The sequence below is a fragment of the Eurypyga helias genome, unplaced genomic scaffold (assembly GCF_000690775.1).
Source record: "Eurypyga helias isolate BGI_N326 unplaced genomic scaffold, ASM69077v1 scaffold14867, whole genome shotgun sequence".
NCBI lineage: Eukaryota > Metazoa > Chordata > Aves > Eurypygiformes > Eurypygidae > Eurypyga > Eurypyga helias.
The window spans coordinates 136,233-160,420 of NW_010262473.1; the positions used below are offsets into that span (position 1 = coordinate 136,233).

At 40.1% G+C, this 24,188-nt stretch overlaps 1 protein-coding gene across 1 annotated transcript in view; it reads left to right on the top strand.

Moving 5' to 3' along the window:
• The window catches only part of BRE (brain and reproductive organ-expressed (TNFRSF1A modulator)), a 165,993-nt gene that overhangs the window by 133,499 nt on the left and 8,306 nt on the right, over positions 1-24,188 (top strand). Inside the window, exon 10 of the mRNA XM_010155743.1 lies at positions 11,869-12,022. Within this exon, the coding sequence (XP_010154045.1) occupies positions 11,869-12,022 (154 nt within the window). The remainder of the gene's footprint in view (positions 1-11,868; positions 12,023-24,188) is intronic.

A 24,188-nucleotide genomic window follows, 5' to 3' on the forward strand; every position in this document is an offset into this window, starting at 1 on the left:
ATTCTATGATTCTATGAACTCCCCTTGCCAGATTCCACCCCAGGTAAGCTTTGACTCAAACCAAGATGGTTTCTGCATGCTCAGAAAACGTGCACCTTTTTATGCTTTCTTATGCTTCCTTTTTATGTTGGAGTTTTCTCAGGAGTTGCTTGTTCATCCATGCAAGCCTCCTGCTACTATTGCTTGAATTTCTGCTCATTAGGATGGACCGTTCTTGAGCTTGGAGGAGGTGATCATGGACTCCTCTTCTCTTCAAGACCATATCCCATAGGATTCGTCCATGGGAGGAGCAAGATGCCTGAATGGCCCAAAGTCTGCTTCCTGAAGCTTAAGGTTGTGATCCTGCTGTTTGTCTTGCTCCATCCTCAAATGGAGTGCTCACAGGAGAAGACCAGAAACAACTGGTAGTCTAGAAAGTGTAGCTTAAAAGACTAGGTTCCACAAACATGTTCTTTAGGTCACGAAAAGGCAATAGAAGGATAAACCTCTGGAACTGTGAAAACTGGCTTCAGGGGCAAAAGTGATAAATTGTAATGTTCAGGAGTGGGAAGAAGAGTAAAGTAGATTTCAGTTTTGCTTTAAAAGTATGTGTAGTGGCTTAGTTGGCTTGTTGGGTCAGGCAGGATTACACTGCATTGTGATTTGAAAGCTGTAAGCCTGCTTGGAGCACAGCTTGAAAGAACAGGATAGCGTGTGTGTCAGCAAAGGGTCCTTCTGTGTCCACAAAGGGTCCTCTTGACCTGCAGGATAATGTCATGCTGATCACCCATGAGAGTGAAATAAACCAGTTTCCTTTCGAATCCCAGGCAGCATTTAAAACAGGAAAAAGAGCTTATTTGCAAGCCTCATAAGCTTAATAAAGTGTCAATGAGAGAAGCCAGTGTTTTTGCACAGCTGTTTTTCAGGTAAAAACATGCTTTAGAAGTCTTCCAGTCCTGCTAGAAGGTGATGGAAAACTTCTCAGCATTTAGCAGTGCATCTCTGTACTGGGAGAGCAGAGGAAGAGTTTTCACCTTTCTTCCACCCGTTATATACCATGGTCACCAGCCCGTGCCAAGAAAGGGCACAGCTTGCTTTTTATGCCTGTAGTAACTGCACCTGTGTTTAAAGTATAAGCTTCAAGCAATTCAGATGGAGAAGAGGCAGCTTTTAGTAGCATCAATCTCATCAGCACTTAGAGAAGTTACTATAGAAACTGTTACAGCAGAAACAATAAAAGGAAATAAAAACGGAAGGGGGAGGGAATGAAGTTCTTTGAGAATTTGAAGTAAAAATAAAGTGAAATAGATGTCACTAGCTGTAGCTAGTGAGGTAAAAATAAAAAGCTTTTCTCTTAATTAAAATAATCATGGTTACAGAAATTACAGCAGAAAAAGACCTGTGAGGCCATTTTGCCGTTTTTATAGGCTTGATATAGGATTATGAGATATTCCGTGGGATATTTTTAGGAGGTAGTCCAGTCTTGCTGTAGAAGTGCAAAAGAGTATGACATAGCTGAGGTAGGTGATGGCAGTCCAAAGCAAGAAGATGTTATAAAGCAGTATTCAGATCAAGCTACATCACTTTTTCATGGTCTTTGACTGCATAGCTGGAAACTGCTTGAATAATACCTTGATTTGATGTTATTTCCTCTCTAAGACTAAACAAAGAATTAGATCTTCTGCCTGCAGCACATGTCTAAAACTTAAGGTATTTAAACTAATTTGTCATGGTTTTTGAAAATGCTGGTTTTGTACAAAGGATAAGATACTTAGAAAGAAAGATACAGGATAAAGTCATGGGATATTTTTACATATCATCTACCTAGGTTAAAAGAAAATCAAAACAATAGTAATCATAAATCTAGTTGCGATTGATGCCTGGACTGCATTGCAGTTCCCATTGTCAGTGGAACAAGAACCACAGGATAGATTCTGTAGTGTCATGCAGTCCTCTTCAAATAAAAACAAGTTATATACGTTATATTTAAAAAAAAAAAAGAAGAGAAAACTAAGTGATAAATGCAGTCTAGTCTCATTGAAATCCACATGTAAACAGATCTACTGTCTGTAATGTGCCTGAGTAGTTTAATACATCACAGTTCATTGTTTTCATTCTTCAGAAATATTTAAGGGCTGTTTAAGAGAGTTGGCATTAAAAGTAACCACTTCTGAGTCTTTGAAGTTGGCCATTTTCAAAGATGTGAGGTTTTCATAATCACAGAACCGTAGAATGGTTTGGGTTGGAAGGAACCTTAGTTCCAACCCCCCTGCCATGGGCAGGGACACCTTCCACTAGACCAGGTTGCTCAAAACCTCATCCAGCCTGGCCTTGAACACTTCCAGGGATGGGGCATCCACAGCTTCTCTGGGCAACCTGTTCCAGTGCCTCACCACCCTCTCTGTGAAAAATTTATTCCTAATATCTAATCTCAGTCTACCTTCTGTCAGGTTAATCCTGTTACCCCTTGTCCTATGACTACATGCCCTTGTCTAAAGTCCCTCTTCAGCTTTCTTGTAGGTCTCTTCAGGTACTGCAAAGCCCTTGCACTTGGCCTTGTTGAACTCCATGAGGTTGGCAGTGGCCCACCTCTCCAGCCTGTCCAGGTACCTCTGGATGACATCCTTTCCCTCCAGCATTTCGACCACACAGCTTGGTGTCATTGGCAAACTTGCTGAGGATGCACTTGATCCCACCATGCATGTTGCTGACGAAGTTGTTAAAAAGCACCGGTCCCAATACCAACCTCTGAGGAACACCACTCGTCATTGGTCTCCATTCAGACATTGAGCACTTGACCACAACTCTTTGAGTGTGACCATCCAGCCAATTCCTTATCCACCCATCAAATCCATGTCTCTTCAATTTGGAGACAAGGATGTCATCCGAGACAATGTCAAATGCTTTGCACAAGTCCAGGTAGATGACATCAGTTGCTCTTCCCTTATCTGCCAACGCTGTAACCCTGTTGTAGAAGGCCACCAGATTTGTCAGGAACAATTTTCTCTTAGTGAAGCCGTGTTGGCTGTCACCAATGTCCTCCTTAGTTTCTATGTGCCTTAGCGTAATTTCCAGGAAGACCTGCTCCGTGATCTTGCCAGGCACAGAGGTGAGACTGACTGGCCTATAGTTCCCCAGGCCTTCCTTTTTTCCCTTTTTAAAAATAGGTGTTATGTTTCCCCTTTTCCAGTCAGGGGGAACTTCACGAGACTGCCATGACTTTCTCACATATGATGGATAGTGCCTTAGCAACTTCATCCACTAGTTCCCTCAGGATGCATCTCATCAGGTCCCATGGACTTGTGCACTCTCAGATTCTTTAGATGGTCTTGAACCTGTTCTTCTCCTGCAGTGGGTGGTTCTTCATTCTCCCAGTCCCTACCTTTGCCTTCTGCGACCTGGGCAGTGAGGCTTGAGTACTTGGCGGTGAAGACGGAAGCAAAAAAGTCATCGAGTACCTCAGTCTTCTCCACATCCCAGGTGACCAGTTTTCTCATTTCCTTGGATATGAGATAGGAAGATATGGAGAGGGCCCATATCTTCCCTAGTCTTCCTTTCGTCACCGACATACTTATATAAACTTTTCTTGTTGCCCTTGGTGCCCCTGGTGAGATTTAGTTCTATCAGGGATAGATAGCCTGATCCCATGGTACTGTACCAGGCAGATCCCTGAAGAGGCCAAAGTCTGCTCTTGTGAAGTCCAGGGTAGTGAGCTTGCTGTGAGCCCTCGTCAGTGCCCTATGCCCTATGGTGGATTGAACTCCACCATTTCATGGTCACTGAACCAAGGCTGCCCTTGGTTAAGTGAGAACAAGGTTCAGTGTAGCACTTCTCCTTGTCAGCTCCTCTATCACTTGGAGAAGGAAGTTACCATCAGCATGTTAGGGAACCTCCTGGATTGCTTATGGCCTGCTGTACTGTCCCTTCAACAGATAGTGGGTTTTTTGAAGTCCCCCATGAGGACCAGGGCTTGTGAACATGAGGCTGCTCCTATCTGTCTATAGAGGGCCTCATCCACTTGGACTTCCTGGTCAGATGGCCTGTACCAGACCCCCTACTATAATGTCAGTTGTCCTTGCTCTCCCTTTAATCTTGACCATAAGCTCTCCATAGACTAGTTTTTCAAAGCAAGTCCCATGGTCTAAGTATCCAAACCACTGGCAGTGGCTCCGGTTCTGTAAACATTTGTTGATTCACCAGATTCAACTGGCCTTTTCAAACCCCTTCACTCTGACCAGGAGGCTTGATGAAAAGACTACCTGCACTCCAGAGTCCCTTACCACTGCTCCCAGAGTTCTGTAATCCTTCTTGATACTCCTCAGACTGCTTCTGGCTGTATCACTGGTGTCCCAGTGAAACAACAGCAACAGACAGTCAGTGGACTGTACAAGGCTTGGCAGTGTCTCGGTGATATCCCTGGTACGAGCCACCGGTAAGCAGCACACCCTCTAGAGAGTGCGACGAGTAAGCAAATGGGTGCCTCTGTACCTCTCAGAAGACACGTTAGGGAAAGGGACATACTGTTGGTGCAGAAATTTTGATTTTAATGTCACAGTGGATCACCAGGGTTACTGCAAATTGGACATTTCCCAGCAGTTTCAATAACTGCTGCCAACCAGCTCGCAGTCTGGAGGTAATGTGTTAAACCTGTGCTAAAGAAAATGTTCCTCAGCGGTTTTCCTCCTTTCTTACCCCACCTGAATTCTTCCTAATGACCTTCTAATAACCTTATCTTCTGAATATCGCAGTAGGCTCCCTTCCCATTCTTGAATATTATACTTGTTGACAAAGGTCAAGAAGGTCTTCTGATATTGAGGGTCAATCATTATACAAATGCAGTTACAGGACTGGCTCCACAGTGAGTTGTTCTGTTGACAGACTCATTTCCCAGCACAAAACAAGAAGCTGTGAATTTCATATATTCACAAAAATTGTCATAATCCCAAATATTGTCATTTTTCCATTATTACAATAACATTTCAATGTTTATCTTCTATTTAGTATTGTACATTCAATTGATACGTAATTGGTGCAGTTAAGAAAAAAGAGTAGTTGCTTCTTTTTCATAGTGTTTACTTGTATTTTCATAGCATTTATTTGGAAGTATTTCATATATATAAGTCTGCATACTCGTTTAATATACGATTGTTGGCTTGGCCGATGGGGTGGATATTTCTTGTAGCAAGGGCAGACTTTAATTATTTCAAAACCAGCTGCAATATACTAACACACCCAAAGTGCCATAAGTGTCTCAGCTGAAATTCCATAAACAGCTCTTCATTCCAGATTTGAAATTTTGAAATGTTGATTTCAAAACATCTTCGTGTAAAGAACCTGTTACTCTTCAGAAGGGATAATCCCTGATAATATTTAACAAATTTAACAAATTCAAATTCCTGTGACTGTGCTCTGCTAACCTAAAGTCCCACACTAACGCCATTGGTATGTTACTTGTCATCCTTGCTCTCTCATTCTTGCAGGACTACATCATAACACACCAAAGAAGGATAGCTGTGGCATTTAGTAATTCTTTGTGTGTTGTGAGCCAAATTCGCCCTTTCATTTTTTGCCAGTAGTAGGCTGAAGGCCTTCAGCACTCGAGTCAAGGAAAGATTCACTAGGCAAAATGGCATGAAATCCTGCCCTGCAGAGATTTGTGCTGGCCACTACAATCCCCAGACTGCTTGTGACTGAATCTGTTTAGGTTTCTCAGGAGGTACAGTGATCAATATGACTCCTGAAAGGCCTTCTGTACTGCAATTTCTGTGTAAAAACTGGAGATAGCCGTTTTCCCTTGAAGTTAGGTGAAGATTTTTCATGCGTTGTACAGGCTGTCTGGAGCAGCTTTCCCATAGGAGAAGTCATGTCAGAAAACCTACTATGAATTTCCTTTTTAACCATGATGGATGTGTAAGGAGCATTATATAATGTGGTGTCTGTGTTATCACAGAGTTGCACTGTAACTTCACATAGGTGTCATCCACATTAACACGTCATAAAAAATGGAGAGCTCTGACTGAGTTCAAGGAACTTTTCAGTTTGAGGCAGTGCATTCAAATCTACAAGTTGTTTTTCCCAGCAGTGTGAGCTCAGTTGCAAGTAAAGGCAGAGAGAATGTGAAATTCAGTGAACCAAAAAAAGAACAAGCAATAGGATGATGAATATATACTAATAAGAGACAGTGTTGGAGCCTGGAATATGTGTTTCCTGTTTCCATTACTTACTTCATCAGAAGTACTTGAATGCAGAGGCAGTCTCTGGCCAAAGTTGGATGATAAGTAAGGAGTGAGTCAGGGGATTTCGGGAAGAGAACACATAGTATCAGGGTAAGATTGTTCAGTGTTCTCTGGAAATTTGGGTTTGGCACATCTTTCCCATACCCTTCTTGTTTTTCTGGTGAAATAATTTGAACAAAACCTGTCATGTGTCTAGTAGTCGTTGATTCTGAAGTACCTACTATGTCAGTCAACACTGGAAGGAGTTGTGTTTGGATATATTAAGTATTACCTACTATTAAGTCTCAGAAGAATCGGGTCCCACAGGGTCTTGGCATCAGTAGACAGGTTGATTGTCCTTTCCTTGTTCCTTCATTCCCAGTCTGGAATCCCTAAATAGCCTCTTAACTCATGAAGTTGCCATGAAACAATTTTTTCATATTTTATGTAGGTATCATCATCTCTTACGATGACGAGAATAATTGAAAAGCTCATGCAGAAATGAATACATATCTAATCAGAGCAAGGCTTCCGTGTTGTGCAGTAAATAAATGCAAAGGGCTACAGTCTGTCAGATGAGGCTAACCAAAACAGTGTCTCTTTTGACCAGCTCTGTCCAGCCTGGGAGCTGAACTGGAAAGAAAGCTGTATTGTCTTGTGTTTGAAGGCTGCTCCATAAAACAAGTAGGGATTGAATTAAGGTTGTGCAGGCCATGAAATCCTGTAGAAGTAGAAATCTCAGCAGTAAAATGTCCAGATGAGCCAGTGTGTATGAGTGCAAAACAAATCACAGGTGCAATAAACTGCAGCAGATTCATGCATCCCGAAGACAACCAGTATAGTATCATCCGAGCCTTAAAACGGCACGTAACATTCAGCGAGTAAATGTTGACTTCTGCGAAAACAAGCATCTGGATTTACCCGTGCCGTACAAAGGATGAATGAACCTTTTCTCTAGAACAGGGGAACAGTAGATGGAAAAATTTCTAAACATGACCATATAGGTTCTTTGAAATATTTATCTGGTCAGCATGCATTTCAAGCGAGGTTTTGGTTTCCCTTCCCTCCAGTACTTAGAGGCGGGAAGGGGTGCACTGTGGTAAACCTGCCCTTTTCTTCTGAGCATTTTTCTTTCAGAACCTTATAGTAGCACTGGTATATGCTTTCGCCGAGACATCCCTTCAACATTTCATACCCTGTTTAAAAAGCTGTAAAATTAGATACTGAAGATACTATTTTAAAGATAATAAGACTGTCCAAATCAACAGTGTAGTTGTTGACATTAAGCTTAACAAACTAAGTAACCTGTTCCAGATCTCAGATGCTTGTTCTTTAAGAAAATGAACAATTTTAAACCTTTCTGATTCATTGCACAGTTTTTTAGTTATTAATGAATCAGGATTTTGGCTTTAAGATAACTGTTTTGAATATATGTATGCAGTGAACGCTGTCGAGAGAAGCAAATGTGTGTGTTCTCAATAGTTTCTTATGTTTCAAAAAGAGAGCAACTTCAACTATTTATAAACTGTAATTAAGTTTCTTTACAACATGACTCATTCTCAACAAGCAAGTCCCTTTTCTCTTGCTTTCTTATGAACTGTGTGGGAAAATTAGGGTTCAATCACCGAAGAATTTACTCAATGCTTAATTACCCAAAACAGCCCTCCAAGTTCTGCTCATGTAGAGCTTTCATAAAGACATGATTTTCCCCGCACTGTGGCTTTCTCAAACTTGACTTTTAAAAAATGATCTCTAAATTGTAACATAGGAGAAAGCGGTGTTTTACTGTGATATTGGCTTCGTTCTCTAGTCTGCTTCTTTGAGCTCCTCTTACATTAACAGTGTGATGCTTATGAAAGCCGAAGTAAGAAATCATCAGTATTAAATTACTTTAAGTGTAGAACTGAATTAGAAAGCTTTACTTTCCTGAATGAGCTAATTGTTTAAATTTTCCAAAGGAAATGTTTCTATTTCTGTGAGAGAAGGGGTAAATAGGACTTCCTCTGACATAATTTTAGTTTTAATCTGAGTTTGACAGCAAGATTTTTACCTTCATAACCAAATATTACTGCATAACTGCATGACTTGTATAAGCTTGCTAGTTGAAGTGACTCACTTACGTAGATGAAGTTATTTTTAGGGAGATAATTTGCACTGTTTAAAAGAGAGGAAAAGAAGGGAGAGAGAGTCCTACTAAGAGCTAGATCCCTCATTATAGTTTACAGAGCTCGTGAACCCAGCATCTAAGCAAAAGATGACTAAGCAAGGGGTCTATTGGTACTTTCAGGAATTTACAGACATGAGTCATCTGCTTATTTTCTGCAGACATATCACCAGGGTACTTTGTGAGTCAGCTGTTATTTGGAAATAGTACTTGTATTCAACTTGAATACGTTTTTGTAGTTCTTAGGTAACTGGCATGCCAAACCAAAGTGGGCTGTTATACTCTGCCTTGTTCAGGTGTCGATTTACAAAAGTGGCATGTCATTTTTAATGGTGATGCATTTTTCATTACCAAGTGTAAATGTTGTCTGGGATGTCATTATGGTAACACTTACCTTTGCCACCTTATGTGTTGCGTGAAGGCAGATCTGATTTTGTATTAATGCACAGAATGAGAGTCAGGTTGCTTATATGACCTGTATGAAAAAGAATACTTTTCTTCATCAACCTCTGTGAGTGTGAGCAGAATCTGACCTTTTGTCCTCAAAACACCTTCCTAGCCTTGACTAGCAATGGTATTTGCTTATTTTTCATGTACGATAAAACGCTTTGCCCCAAATCCGAGCATTCTGTGCACTCTCAGTGTCAATGGATGGGCATCCACTGCAACGGAAGAGAGTTCTTGCCTCCCCTTCCGACTGCAGAAATAATAGCTGGCTACCTTGAGATATGTATAACACTTTACAACTCAAGGCTATTTCCTGTTTACTGGTCTTTTAGGTGTGGTTGTGTTCCAGAATTAGGGACAGGTTTTTTTACTTGGTCTGGACTCATCTCATACCTTGTATTAAGGAAACACTTGGGTTAGAAAAATGGGAGTTGGGTGATTTCAAGTGAAGGGTTGTGTTAGAAATCAAAGGCAAGTCAAATTTTTCAAAACTCTGCTTGCAGTTCAGGATGGTGCTGCTGTTGGCCAGATGTGGGATGCACAATTTTCAATCTGATTTGATTATCTGATTTGAGAGTTTATAATGTACTTAATTCCTGAAAATTCCTATACAGTTTTTGGTTAATAAAAGAAGAAAATGTTTGCTGTTATATTTTGGTGATACTGTTGGAAAAATATTTTTGCAGCAGAAAGTCTCCTGATAATGAATAGAAGCATTGCTGTGGTGATACCAATGTCTTGATTATCCATTTTAAACAGCATTTCTAGTGCTGGGTGCTTTCTCTTAAGTGCAAACTTTCAAGTAACAGGAAGAAAACTGCTGCATGCCCCCATTATGTAGACACAGGTTTTCAAAGGGAAGTTAGAAATTCTCAAGTAAAATGTTAAGTACAAGGACTGAACTATTACTCAAGTGTTTTGTGAAGTTGGTTATTCCTTTCACACAGTGATAAAATACACAAGCACACAGTTTTCCTTTAAGGAGTTGGTACTTCAGAAGGAAAAAGATGCGTTAGAGGAACAGAGTTTTAAGCACTCAGAGCTGAAAAGGCGTATTTTTAACATTAAAAGAGAAAGCCTGTCTCCTTGCTTCATACCCTTTTCCACGGTGAAATCCTTCAGAGGCTGCGGCACACACGTTACCATCTGCGGGGGGAGGAGACAGCTTGCCTGCTGATAAATGGCCTCGACACGCCAATGTTTTTCAGGGTTGTTATTTAATAATCATGTAATAAAGAGGAATTTGACAGCACAATCTTTGAATCTAACCTTTGTTACAGCAGTGATCTGCCCTCAAATTAGCAGAACTCTGCCCATGTCATTACCGCTTAAATATCTGCTGGAAGCTGCTGTGTGAGCTGAGTCACCAGGACTTGGGGAGTTATCACGTGTAGCTCAGACACTGGGTCATGAACTGAGCAAACGCTGTCATCCACAGTGATTTGTTGTATTTTGAGACTACAGCAGGAACATTCAGTTTTGTGTTTTTCACGGCCGCAAAGTTTTACTCGTAGAGCTAGGAGGGTAATTCAGGGAAAAGGGAGCTATGGTTTGGCTGGTGCACATCCAAGTATTCAGACATTGTTAGAAAAAATGAAAAATGAAGGGTCTAGCAGGATGATAGCGTGGGATTTAGAAAAATAAAATCTGTCTTAGACTAGTATCTCGGTCTATGAGCAGAGCTTTCAAAGGCAGTGCTCCATGAAGTATTTAAAAACAGAAGATACAGTGCAGTATCAAGCGTACTGGAGGGGAGATCCTGTTCTACCTGAGGATGGGTTCAGTCCTGCAATGTTCCTTTCTCTTTCTTAAATTCTGTTGGTAGTATTTTGCCACCTACTTTGGCTCCTACCTCAGCTTTCACAACCTGTTTATTAAGTTGGGAGTCTTTTCTCTCTGAGAAGGCACAAAGAGAGAAAACCCAGAACCCATTCATATGAATGCATATAATCTTATTAATTTATTTCACTCCTTGCTACACCAATAGGGAAAATTATTTTAAGATTCACAGGGAGTTACTGTTCCATTGCAGTGTTCTTTCATTGTGCAGAATTTAAAAAAATGTGATTTAGAGGAAAACAAGACGTACAGTCCTAGGTGCTTTATAGATGAAGTCTACACCTTAAAAAGAAATGCACATTTTTCTGTTAATTTGTTACTAGGTTAGACATTTAATGTAAATAATTCAAGTCTGTTGTCACAACTCAGTTGAACTACAGATATCTGAAGCCTCCTGAAATTATAAGTAGACCAAGAAAATCTTAGGTATAAATCTAGCAATGAAAATAATAAGTTAAAACCCAGTTTCTTACCATATTATTAGCTGTTGTAGACTGTTTTATTGTTCTGCCAGACCTAGCTGATCATGAGACAGTGATAAGCAAAGGGAACTAAGAGGTTCTGATTTTTATTTTTAGTGAGATATTTTGGGTATTAATGACTTTGCAGTGTGGTTTTGATTTTGTGGGGGTTTTTTTGTCTAACAGTTGACAGCAAGCTGAGATCTTTTCTAACTCATGTGACTGAATCTTTCTACATCCTTTATCAAATCATTTAGCCATTTTAAGTCTCAGACAGCTGTAAAATGAGAATGATAATGCTTTTGATGTCCATGGGGGCACTAAAATGAATTGGCTAAAGCACATAAAGAGGAATTTGCTTCTTGAATGGAAATCATAAACAGAATGTATTTTGTGAATTTTGGAAAGGAAAAGTTTCACTATAAAGGGTATTGCTGCTTTATTTTTTGTATAATGAAATAAACATGGTGTCAGTGTTATGATTAGCATAGAAATACACTAGCTAAACATTTTAAAGTATGTGATTTACAAAAATGTTTTGGTAAAGCAAACCATCCCATACAGCAATATGTTGGAATCATTACTTAAAAGAAATTCAGAGGTATATTTTAGAAGTAATCATCAATTTCTCCTGTTCTGTCACCTTTAAACTGATAGGAAACGATCATATGTTCTCAGTAAAAAAAAAAAAAAAAAAAAAAAAAAAAACCACGACACTGTTCTATTTCAGTGACTCTCTTCTCTCTTTTTTTTTCAACTTTAGTTGACCTACCCCTCTACTTTCCTCGTGACCAACCAACCCTTACGTTTCAGTCCGTCTACCACTTCACTAACAGTGGCCAGCTCTACTCCCAGGCCCAAAAGAATTACCCTTACAGCCCCCGCTGGGATGGCAATGAAATGGCCAAGAGAGCAAAGTAAGTGAGATTGCTGTTTCCTGCTAAATATTCCATCTGTTGCACAGTCAACTGTTGGTAGAAATTTCATGGATTTAACCATACATTTCCAGCGTTTTAAAAGCTGAACCTGTTTTTGTTCTCATACAGTCCTAGCGTTTCCCATATGCGAGTATAGGCACTTCATTAATTATGCTCATTACATGAGTGCTGGAGAACTGATCAAAGGAAGACTCTTTCCGTTAGGCGTTGTAGGGGCACAGAGTGGTGACAATGTGCACCACAGAGCTTCCAATCCAAGTAGACAAGATAGCCCCCAGCAGGAGTAATCTGCATGATAGCAGTCAGCCATGATTTTGTGTTGGCGTCAAGGGGACCCTGGGGGGAAGCATGTGAGATGGGTAGAGCAGAGAAGAAAAACCTGAAAGATATGGAACAAGGCTGTAGTAAAATGACACTGAAGAACAGGAGGAGGTAGAGCAAACCACCAATCCGGCACAGGAGGCAGTCCTTGCAGAACTGGAGAGAGTTACCTGGAAGTCTGAATCTTTCTTTACTCCTTTTTCTGTTGGCTAGAAACAGAGTCTGTGACTCTTTCCTCCGCAGTTTTTCTGCAAGCCCTTGTTTCAGGCTGGGGAGACGCCACTTCAGCCCGAGTATCCCCTTTAGTTAAAGATGACTGGTCAGCCTCCCCAGAGTGGTTCTGTTGCAAGGGCAAGCTGCCGTGGGCAGTGGTGCCCCTTTTGTACACTAGATATTATCCCTGCCTTCTGAGGAAACCCCACAGTTTTTACCTGGGTGGAGCAATATGGGCAATGGCCTTGCTACAGTATTTTGATTTTGCACAGTCTAAAAATGTTAGAACGGCAAGAGATCTCAGCAGGCTGATTATCGGTTGTTCAGCACGTAAAGGCATCAAACTGCATAAATAAACAAGGCATTTTGGGGTGAACGTTTCGAGTGACAATCAGAAGATTAAATTAAATTAGCAAAGATGCGTAAATAAGAATTGTAAATGGTTCAAGCTGAGTAAATCGAATGGCGTGGTCAGAGACTATGATGGAAATGATGGAAGCAAACAACAGTTGACTGAAGCATTTGCAGATTTTATGCTAATTTAAATTTTATGGACAACATTAGGTAATGTTTGATTTTGGATTTTTGATGCATTGTGATAGAAATTTTTTTGCTAGCATTTGGGTTTACTACCATATTGTCTAAGAGAGCTATTTTTTGATCAAATAGGATTTGTGTGTGTGTGTGGACTTGTTTCTTTTCTCTAGCAGAATATTGTGAGTATTTAGTTTTTAAAAAAAGGGAACAATAAGTGGAAGCATTACTGTGGGGTTTTTTATGACTGTACTATAAAATACATTTCTTTTGCAGCTGGAAGCTTACAAGTACCTATGTGCCGTCTGCTAAGTGCATTCATTTATGAGTGGGTGTACACAAATGGAATTCTCTACCCTGCACTTGAAATTTAGAAGTATTATAACAGTTCTTTCAAAAAGCACTAAATATGTACACTAAATATCACATGTACGTTTTGTGAGGTCATTCACTCTTATGTTGGAGCCTTTGCATTTAAGTTTTACACTGGATACGTAATATGAGAAAAATGATGAGAAGCGGGGGAAGAAAGTATGCTGCAGTGTCTGAAATAACTATCATTGAGCTGCAGAGAGACAGAGAAGCTGTTCTAGTTAAAAGCGCTTTGCTTGCAGGAACAACTAGTGATTCCTGAGTAGGTACCATAAATAAATCTGTATAGAGAAAAGTATGATGTTGTGATACGTGTTAGCATATTTTTAAGAAAGATTTTTTACTTAGTCAAGCACCTTATGTAAACAGTGTTTAAAATATTTGCTAGGCTTCTTAGAATAGGTTAGTGTGTTGCAACTCAACCAAATAATTTTTCATTCTACTTTATTTTTACTGTAGCCACATTATGGACCAACTATATGAGAATATATGTAGATATGTAGGAAAGAGTTCTAATTAAATAGTGGCTCAGGCACCACATCAAAACATCCCAAATAAAACCAGAAAAGGATGATATGCCCCTAGAAGCAATGTAATTCTGTTCAGCTAAAGTAAATTAAGCCCTGGATAAATCAGAGACAACTTGTTTGTGTTTTCTAAATACTGTCTATTAGGTTTTGCTTATATGCAGTCTTATTCCCTCTTAGCCAAATGGTCTCCCAAGTGCTTGGCATCCTTTGAGACAGAACAGCTCTGTCTGTCTTTGAGGCCCTACTGTTCTGGGGCCACAGGATCTCCCATTGGATGTCTAGTATCTGACCAATTTCTCCACCCTTATTCTCAGACATTTGAGGGATCAGTTTACACTGTTTTCCTCACTGTAGCTTAAAACACCATCAGGACTGGCTTTTGCTTGCTCCTGCACCAACCGGGTTCATTAGCTGTCCACTCGCGTACTGAATGAAGCAGGCATACCACCTGGCTGTATAGGATATAGAAGCACCACCAAGTTTGAAATGCCAGCACTCAGAGATTCCCTCATCCTCAGGTTTGGCAAGCCCTGCCTCTGGTTTCAGCATCTCAACACGGCCTGCTTATTCATGGGCAGAGCTGTCATGAGTTCATACCAAAGGGACTTTAATTCTGTGTGCCCAGCCTTCTCCCAGGGCTGGGGGAGGGGGTTGGGCTGGGGGGGTGGTTGTGTTGTTTGGGGTTTTTTTTCCCCAAAGAGGTGAGGCCATCCAGTTCCTTCAACTCAATGACTAAACTTGAAAGTCTTGGTATCCTTGCTTATCTTTGTGGTCCCCAGCAGAGGTAGGCATCTCTTTTGAAGTTAGGACTTAACCCTCTGCTGTAGCCTTGAGACAATCAGCAGTCATTATAAGTAGGAACAAAATTACTCCCTTAAGATACATACATATGGAAGTACGTACTATATGCATTCGTGCTTAGACACATACCACCTAAATCTAAAAGGCAAATTCTCAAATCGGAGTATCAGTTCAGCAGTATCTTTTTCATTCACAGAGAAAAACTGCTTGTGTTCTTGCTGAAGTAATTGGACCAATTTATCCTGTCTGATAAAGTCCACAAAATCGAGTTTTTCTTTCTCTGTGTCCTCTCGGGCAGTATGTAAAATCACCTGGCTCCTTTGAGGCCCACTGACTTAGATTCCTCGCTGAGTGATGGCATCTGGTAACTGAAGCTTGCTATTGTCTTAGCCCAGGGATTGCCCTCTGGCTTGATTTAATTCTCAGGGACTAATCAAGTCCTGATTAAATAAAATTATTCCAGATGCCTCCATATTGTTTGTTTCTCAACTAAACGCTAAATTTTAACCTGTTCCTCCAGCTAGAAACAGGGAAACAAAAAATACTAAAATTTTCTTACATGCTGCCGAGATGGCGTTTCTTCTCAGTTCACATCTCAGGCTTTGCCTCTCTTAGGTCATTTATTTATGTCTGTGACCTCCTGCGTAAGCAGCTTCTCCAAAAGATTTGGTCCTAAAATACAATAGCAAGCCCAAGAAAATACAGTGCATTATGGAAAGTTAGCAGCCTTGTTTGTGGTGTACGTGTGAACTAAAACATCTCTGTGCGGTTTCCATGGGAAAGCTCTCTTGTTTTTTGCTTAAATAGGCATTCAAGTGTACATAAATGGAGTCTTTAAAGAACATGCAGACTCTAAGCCTGGGATTTTATGAAGGAATACTGTAAATAAAGCTTGTTTGTTTGTACAAATTCACTTCTTAGATGCACTCTGGTCCAGTTTCTGTCTGACCCAGAGCTGCTCTGTAGACTTAGGTTATACTTCAGGGAGAGCAAGTCAGGACCCAGTTCACTCTTTTATCCTACATAAATCCACCTACTCATCATTAAAAATAGCAGGAGGATAGAAAACTGGTATCACAATAAAAAGTTGTTCCAAGAATTCATATTCTTTTTTCGAGGTGGCTGATAAAACTGGCTTCTGAATAATATTGTTGTCCCTGGCCATTCACTGGTGTTTGCTGAATGTGGTGTTAATTTTACATATCCCTCAGGGCTCTGTAGGGGTGAAAGCTTAAAAGGGCTCAAATGCTCTCAACTGTATATTGACTGTTGCTTTGCCATAAGGTCAAGTGCAGCTTAAGATTACATGGAGACGCATCTTGTGCGATCTACGTATGCATCGGCAGCGGGGCTGCGGCCTCGGTCCGTGCTGAGCGCAAGCGTGCTGTGATTAGAAAGCCTCAGGCTGGTGCACTGGGATGTAGCGTTTTCAGCCTCTTCAATGCCTTTTCCTTGAATATCACAAAATGAGAAGATGTGTATAATGTGAAGATGCTAGTTGCTCTTTGGCTGAGATGGTTGCTTTAAGCTTTAATGTTCCCTGGGAAGGAGAGGAAATATATCTTTTGGTTTAATGAAAAGATGTTTGAAAAAAGGGGACAATTTCTGTTTTGCTGTTTAGGCAAGCTCGGTTGAAAGTTGTCCAAGACTTGCTGTTGAATTCCATATATTTTGAGTGCCCTAATGGTTATTTTTTTCTATACTGACATTAACCAATTTTTCAACTCATCCATGTTCTATTAAGTCAGAATTTTTTCACTTTTTGAGCAGAAAGTCTGTTACTGCATTTTGCATTCTGTTAAAGTAACAGGTTTCTCTATTTCCTTGAAACTTTTATTTTCTACTGATGCTACCTTGAATCTCAATATAAAGTTTACATATAAACATTGCACTTCTTTATAATCTTCTCTCCTTGGTAGGGGTAATTAAGGTAAAAAATCATTTGTTATTATTTGGTTTGTATTTCAGTACTTTTTCTGCTTATTCATTAAAGTAGAAAATTGTATCTTCATGTGTTACCTGATTTTCATGCATGTTAGGCATCTTTAAAGAATAGATTCCCAAAAACTAACTTGTTTGCATTTACTTGTACACCCCTCAGAAAGCTTTTTTCTTGGCTGTCTCCAGCTCTGTTGCATGTTACCTTAAACTTGAAAAGAAATTGCGAAGAACGAGATTAGGGATCGGCAGCACAAAACGCAGGGACATCATCCTTCCCTACGTGTTTTGTGTTTTGGTTTCTGATGGTTTGCAAGGCTCAGAGGATTCTTTCCGGAGAAGAGCAGCGGGGAAGGCACAGGCTAAGGGGCGAGGTGCTAAGCTGGGGCACTTGTTTAACTGTTTGGTTTTCGATAGCCTCGCATCAGAAACTGAACTGTGCTTTCCTTGCCTGAAATCGAGTAAGGCTGACATCTTCTTGCTGCTGGTGGGCTCTTTTTCAGAAAACAAAAGGGCCAATACGCTGTGACCGCCATAGCGAGAAGAGATGTGGTGACCCAGCCGTGTGAAGCTTACAAAGAAGTTAATTTGATTTTATAGACCGTTAAATCAAAACTCTGATTTTCTGTGGCAGTGTCAGCTGATCAGAATTACACATGAAAAGTAGAAAAGCAAATAGCAAAAATTAAGTTTTGTTAAAATACTTAATGATTGCATTTGTCCTTTTAACATTTTCTGCAGCTGATTTACTAGCAAACCTTAATAACAAAATTATTTTGATTATGAGATGTAATAGGCAGAAGAGATACAGCTTTTTAATTACAATTTTCCCATTATATTGATGGGCCTTTTTACATTGTTTCTCTGCATACACTGCAGAGTACAGTGCATGCACATGATAGTCGCACTTCTTGAGTCATATTTTTCATGTACTTTTCTTTAAATGTCTCCTTGGATAATTAAGTCTGACTCTTAAGTTATGGTATGTTAGTTTCTGACAGGTGCCTGCCAGGGATCTTCAGTGCTGTCATGCATTATGTGGATTTCAGCCAAGACAGAAGGGCCTGGGTATTTGTTTCTGGTCACTTCTCATTAAAGCTTTGACTGTGGGAAAAGAAAAACAACTATTTAAAGATGAGGAATATAGGTGCTATAGGAAGTGCATAGGAATAAAATCTGTTAGGCAATTAGTTTTTCTGTGGTTTTATATAGACATTATGTATATGTGTGAACTGTACATATGTGCATTTTGATATATAGTAAATATTCTTTCTGCAAGAAAGGATTGTCTCATATACTGACAAGAGAAATGCACAGAAGAGATTGGAGGAGTTGACTTGGTAGCAGTATAATATAATAGCACTTTGCTGGAAGACAACTGCTTTGTAGGAATTAAAGGCTAAAATTTTATGTAGGTGGTTCTTAGATAACCAGGGTTAGGTGTTGTTCTAGAAATACTATGTTAAACTGTCTGCTCTGGCCTCATTAGAGAACTCCAATATACATTTATCAAAGCTGCTAGGTCTGTACTAGAGCATGGAATTGTAGTTAGGAACTGATGCAAAATATGTCCTCCCTTGCTTGAGAAAAAAGCGTAGAGAGAAATACGTGAGTTTGGAAGGTGCTGAGGTTTAATAGCCCAGATAAATACAGTAGCTTGGTCAATTATAAAATAATCAGCTAAGTAAAAACAGTAGGTGAGCTCCGTGGTCTTGTCTTTTGGGTAACATTTGTAACTGCTCTGTTAAACACAAAGAATGGCCGTACAAGGACAAATTCAAGATTCATTTTGTCGAGTGTCACATCTCTATCAATAGGCAGTAGCCAGTGGCTGTGAAGAGCATGGCAGAGCATGGGGTTGTATTTTCCTGGCATGCTTTACCACCTTCAAAGGTTTCTTCATCCAGAATTGTTGTGTTTCTCTTCAGTAGCCCTACCTAGCTTTCCTTCTGCGGTTGCTTTTTGAACCCACATCATAACATCACAAAATTCTGTAGCAAGGGATAGCTTAGATAATGTGTGATGTGAAGAATGAGCTTAGCATCTTTTGCATTCCTACCTTCTGCTAACTCCAGTTGTCATCCCCTAGCTCTTGTATGAAAAGAGGCAGCAAATAGTTAATCCACTGATCCCTTCCATGATCCTTTATGATCTTCTGACCCTTTTCACGTCTATTCTGACACAGTTTCTCCTGCTCTCCTTGCTCCTTCCTTCTACAGAACCTTTCCATGTTTCTGATCACCCTTGTTCCACTTCTTTATCCCTTTACTGTTTCTGTCATACCCTTTCTGAGGCAGGGAACTGCATGTTGCTCATGATGCATTCACCATGCATTTCTGCAGTGACGTAGTGATATCATCTGGTTTACTCTTTATTCTCATTCTAATAATGTCTGATTTGGGTTTCTGCAGATGACTGAAGGTTAAACTGACATTTTAGCACCAAGATCACCTTACTATCTGGTTTTCAGAGCCTGTGTTTTTTGTGTGCATAAAATTAAGTCTTTTTCCTCACATACCTCCCTTTCATGTTTGTCAATATTGACTTTTCACCTGGTATTTTATCTCACAGTCTCCCAGTGCTGTAAGAGGCATCTGCAGTTCCTCATAATTGTGCCTCATTTTTCCTTCCCTGACTAAATTGTTAGCATTAGCAAACTTTGCCATCTTCTTTTGCTCACTTTCGCAGATCGTGTAGGAGTATGTTGAACAACACAGGTCAAAACTCCCCTTTCTGTACCGTTCTCCATCAACTTCACCCTAATAGTAGTCATCATTCATTCCTATCTTTTTTTTCTTGTCTTGACCTGCTGTTTATCCATTCATGGATCTTTTCTCCTGCTGCAGTAATTCCATTTTTTAAAAGCCTTTGAAATACCTTCCCAAATGCCTGTAGGAAGGTTGAGCAGTGTGTGTCACTTCGATCTTTCTTGTCCGCGTGGTTTTGGTACCTTAAGAAAATAAGAGCTTTGTGAAACCTAGGTTTGACTCCTACCCAATATACTGCTTTTACTCAAGTCCACTAATTCTGGGCTTTTTATAAATTCATGGATTCTTATCACAGTCTATACCAATTTGTAAGGCACGGACAGGAGATTGACAGGACCACAGTTCCCTCTATCCTCCCAGACCTTTTTTTCATTGACATCACATTCTCTGGTACCAGGCCTGTTTCGAGCTGGAGGTTATGAGCTATTTTAAGAGTTTAACTTTCTCACACTTGAGTTTCTCTAGAACTCGGGTGTGAATATCATCTGGGCCTGATGGTTTGCTTGTGTGCATTTTGTTGATTTGTTCGTTACCTTTTTGGCTGACATTTCTGCGTGAGTCAGATCTTTTGATACCTCCCTTGGAAAGCAGGATTCTGGTATGGCAGCCTCTTTAAGCACCTCCACGGTGAACTTGGATGCAAAAATCATTTCATTTATGCTTGTGAGTTTATTTCTAAGTGTTCTTTTTACTTTTTGGCCAGCTTTTGTACTGTTTGACAAGTTTTTATTTGAAGGATCACAACTAATTTTTTCCTCAAATTCATTTTTGATCTGCATTACTCTGCTTTTACCTGTAAGTGTTAAGGTTTGTTTCTGTCTGTTTTCCCCGTTTGGAGAGGTCTCTGACCTTTTAAGGATTTGCTCTTACTTCTAATAGCAAGCATATAACTTTTAAATAGCAAAGAGAAATAACTTCTTTAATATGTTTTGTATAATCACAAATGTGTGGCATCTCATCCCTTTCCTTCTGACTGGTTTGTCCTAATGAATATCCAAGGAGGTTTCTTTTATGTTTTGGTATGTTGCCTTCAGCCCCGTTGATAAGCGATCTGGCAAAGCAAAGCAGATGGCATGATGAAATCAGTACTTTCACCTGCAAGCAAACTTTGTTTTCAGGGATGCTGCTTGTCAGACTCGTTATGGATGTATCTGTGGTGTAACCCATCATTTCTACCTCTGAAGGACAATTAAGGCCTTCAATAATCTCTTAAAGATCATTCAAATTCTATTATTACTTCTCTCATCTCCTCTATTCATGAATCTCTACACTTTTCTTTCCTTACAAGCCTCACTCCTGGATGTGTTTTTGCCCAGTCTTTTCTGCTTTCTCCTCCTTCTTAAATCATCCCTACTTTCCCTCCCCTCCTCGTTCCATCATATTCTTCACCCTGCCTTTTGTACTTAGAAGAGGCTCCCAGTTGCATCTTGTCTGGCATTGACTCTGTCCTTCAAATCTACTAAATAATTTGCTAAGTAATTGCTCCCTGACAATAGAGTTCAGCATGCACATAACGTAGCCTAGATAGGAGGAAATAATAAGTGTCTTGAATAAGCAGTATCTCTTTAAGAAGCTAACCTTTACCTGGAGTGGAAAAATATGCCTATGGTACTTCAGCAAAAAGGAAAAATAGAGCAGGCTTGTCATCCTGTAGCTCATAGGACTGGAAATTTCCTGCAAATTAGTATTTTAAAAGACTGTATGAAGATTGATTTTTTCCATGATGGTCTTGGAATATCATTCTCATGATCCAGTGGTAAGGAAGTGGAGTGACCATGCTGTGACAGAGATATTCCAGTGCCCCCTTTGCAGACACCCGCTAACCCGGCACTGAGTAATCCCTGAGGGGAAAATGGAAGTTAAGAAAGCAGAAGCAAAATCTGCTATGATCTAAGACCGCAAGCCTTCATCTGACTGAAGCAAGTCTATTTATGTACATTGTGGAGAAGGTGAAGGAAGTGAAGTGTTTATCTCTTGAACTGGCAAGCAGAAGGCATTGATGCAGCTGTTTAAAACGAGAGGTTGGCTTTGCTCTGGGACACTTAGAGCCACTGCGTCTGTGCAGTACACCTTTGTAAATTCCCAAATGTCTGTATCAGCAAATCTGTGAGAAAATAAATCCCAGAATCTTGATTTCCAGATGATCCAAAGGAGTTGCTTGCACAGTTACTGGCCGTGGTCTGTACGCACTGATTATGCCCAGTAGCTGTGATTTTTATCTGCGATTGTCAGTAAAAGTCCGTGCTTTGGGAGCACGTATATTCTTGGAACCAAAGTTACCATCTTTCGCAAAGTGATGACCCTACTTATGCTGCTGCTTTAAAATAAACATTAATTGCCAGCCTACATAATGATCTATGGTCCTGGCTCCGCAGCAGTTCCCTAGAACTCCCTTCTTTATATTTTGCCTTCAGTCAGGTTGTTATATTTATGGTTGTTTCGCGATTTGAACAGATTGTCAAGTTTCATTTTGCTTTATGGTAAGTTGGGCAGCAAAGTCGTCTTAATTTTTGCAGCAGAGCTGTGTTGAATTCTTGACTTTACTTATAAAATCAATTGATACCATCGTTTTTTGGAACAGACACAAATGTATAACCAAATGAAAATGTAATTTTTATTTCTGTTTGCTTCATATGGAGTAAAGCCACCTGTTATTTCTGCAATCAGCAAACCATTGAAAAACATGTCTAAATATAACCATTTCTTGTACCTTTCTCTGTGCCTTGAATCAGAAATGGCAGTAACTCCAACAAGAACTCCTGGAGGAAACAGGCATTGTTAGTAAAATACAGAAAACAACTTTTGGACGAGAGTGAATTTTAATGTTTGAACTTCAGATGTGTACTTAACTTCACTAGCTCTACTACTACTATTTTCGGGTTTGGTTTCGGCAGCACGTTTTGTTTTGTTTGTAATTTTGGAGACAGTTTTCCTTTATGTAATATTATGAACTGAGCTGAAGGCAAGAGTATTTCTAAAAACGTGCATTTTGATGGCTGCCCACTGCAGACCTCCAGCTCTCTTGATGATTGATCACCGTCCTGGCTGCACAGTCAGTGCTTCATGTAGACTGGCAGGTAGGAATGGGCATAGGAAGTTTACTAAACTCCTTGTAGGTGAATCACAGCCAAAGAAGGTAGAGAGATAGAAAAGTTAGAAGAGGAAGAGAGATTATGTGATGAATTTGCTTGGCACCTGGAAAAAAATATTGCTAGCAGCATAATGGCATTGTGCACTGACTCCTCTGTACATTTGTGTGTTTAGCCAGTTACAGTAGCAGTAATTTAAGAACTATTGTCTTTCTGTTGTATAAACACTTCAGATGTTTGCTTGGCATCGCCAGTTTTGGAGATGTATAAAATGGAGAACTGTGTAGATATTGTGTTTCACATAAAAGCAAAATATTTGCTATAGATAAAGCTGCCTAGTAAGGAAATTATAAACCACATCCCAAAGAGCATACCATCGAGAAGCTTAATTTAGAAACATGAATACATGCCAAGTATCGTTATGTATATTTGAAGCGATAAAGAAATCCTGGAAGGTACCTTTATCATTCTGCCGCTGTGCTTGGATCAGTTCTAGCGATGTTCGGTGAACGGTGGTTTAGAACTTCGGCTGCCTCGCACATGCCTAGCGCAGGCCATAATAGTCCTGATTTTCACCAGCTCCTGAGCCTTTGCCACTTGGCACCGGGCCATGGTGTGGGCCTTCCCGCTGCAGCCTGGTCCCAGCTATGCAACCAGAAGCTAGAGTGCTGAGAACGATTTGTCACTCCAGCCGATGTGATGTATTAGATCTGGAGGGAATGATAAATTGTTTTAACAGTCGGTTTCTCCTAACAGAGGTTGCATAAAATGCCAAGCGTAGAATTAATCTCACGTTACCCCATAGTTACCCCGAAGCAGGAGACTGGGTTATTCTGCCCTGCCGTGAGTGCTCGTGTATCTTTAGCCTGGTGAGGAATGCTGTGGAAGTGCCTGGGAATAAACAGACAACATGGTTCGCCCAATGGAAATATGTTTTTAATGCGTTATATATAGTAAAAATAGCAGAGAGGTTTAAATGTCTCGTGTCTGAGCTTGAGGGAAAAACTATGCCTTGAACATTGGCATGAGGCCTGGTGAAAGAATGGGCTTGCAGTAGGTTTCCACACTTTTGCATTCAGCCCTTGTTAAATGCGAGGCCTAGAGGTGCAGGAGGAGGGTGTAGCCACCTAAGGACCTGATGAGCACTCATATGGTGGAGGACCTAAATAGATACCCACTATTGGAATGAACGTAGTAATTTATTAATTTAAGTTCCTTTTGTTAGTTAGTAGTAATCGTGTTGAGTTAGATAGCTCCTGACAAATGGGATTTTGAAAGCAAAATATTATATAAGAAAAGAAAGGTTGTCATCTTTGATTTTGTTCTGTTCTAAACAAACAGCAAATCCTAGAGAGTCTGGAGAGTTGCAGTAAATATCTTCTGCACAGGAGATGAATTATTAGGGGATCCATGAGGTAAAGCAGCTGGCTGTGCCTCTAGTCACGGGAGGACAAATCCTTTTGCCTGGCACCCAAAAGGGATTGTTGTAGGTGTTCAGTACTTTCAAAACAAGTTTTCATTGTGTCAAAGCAAGTTGCAACAGGAACATAAAAACAAGAAGGCACGCTACGTATGTGTG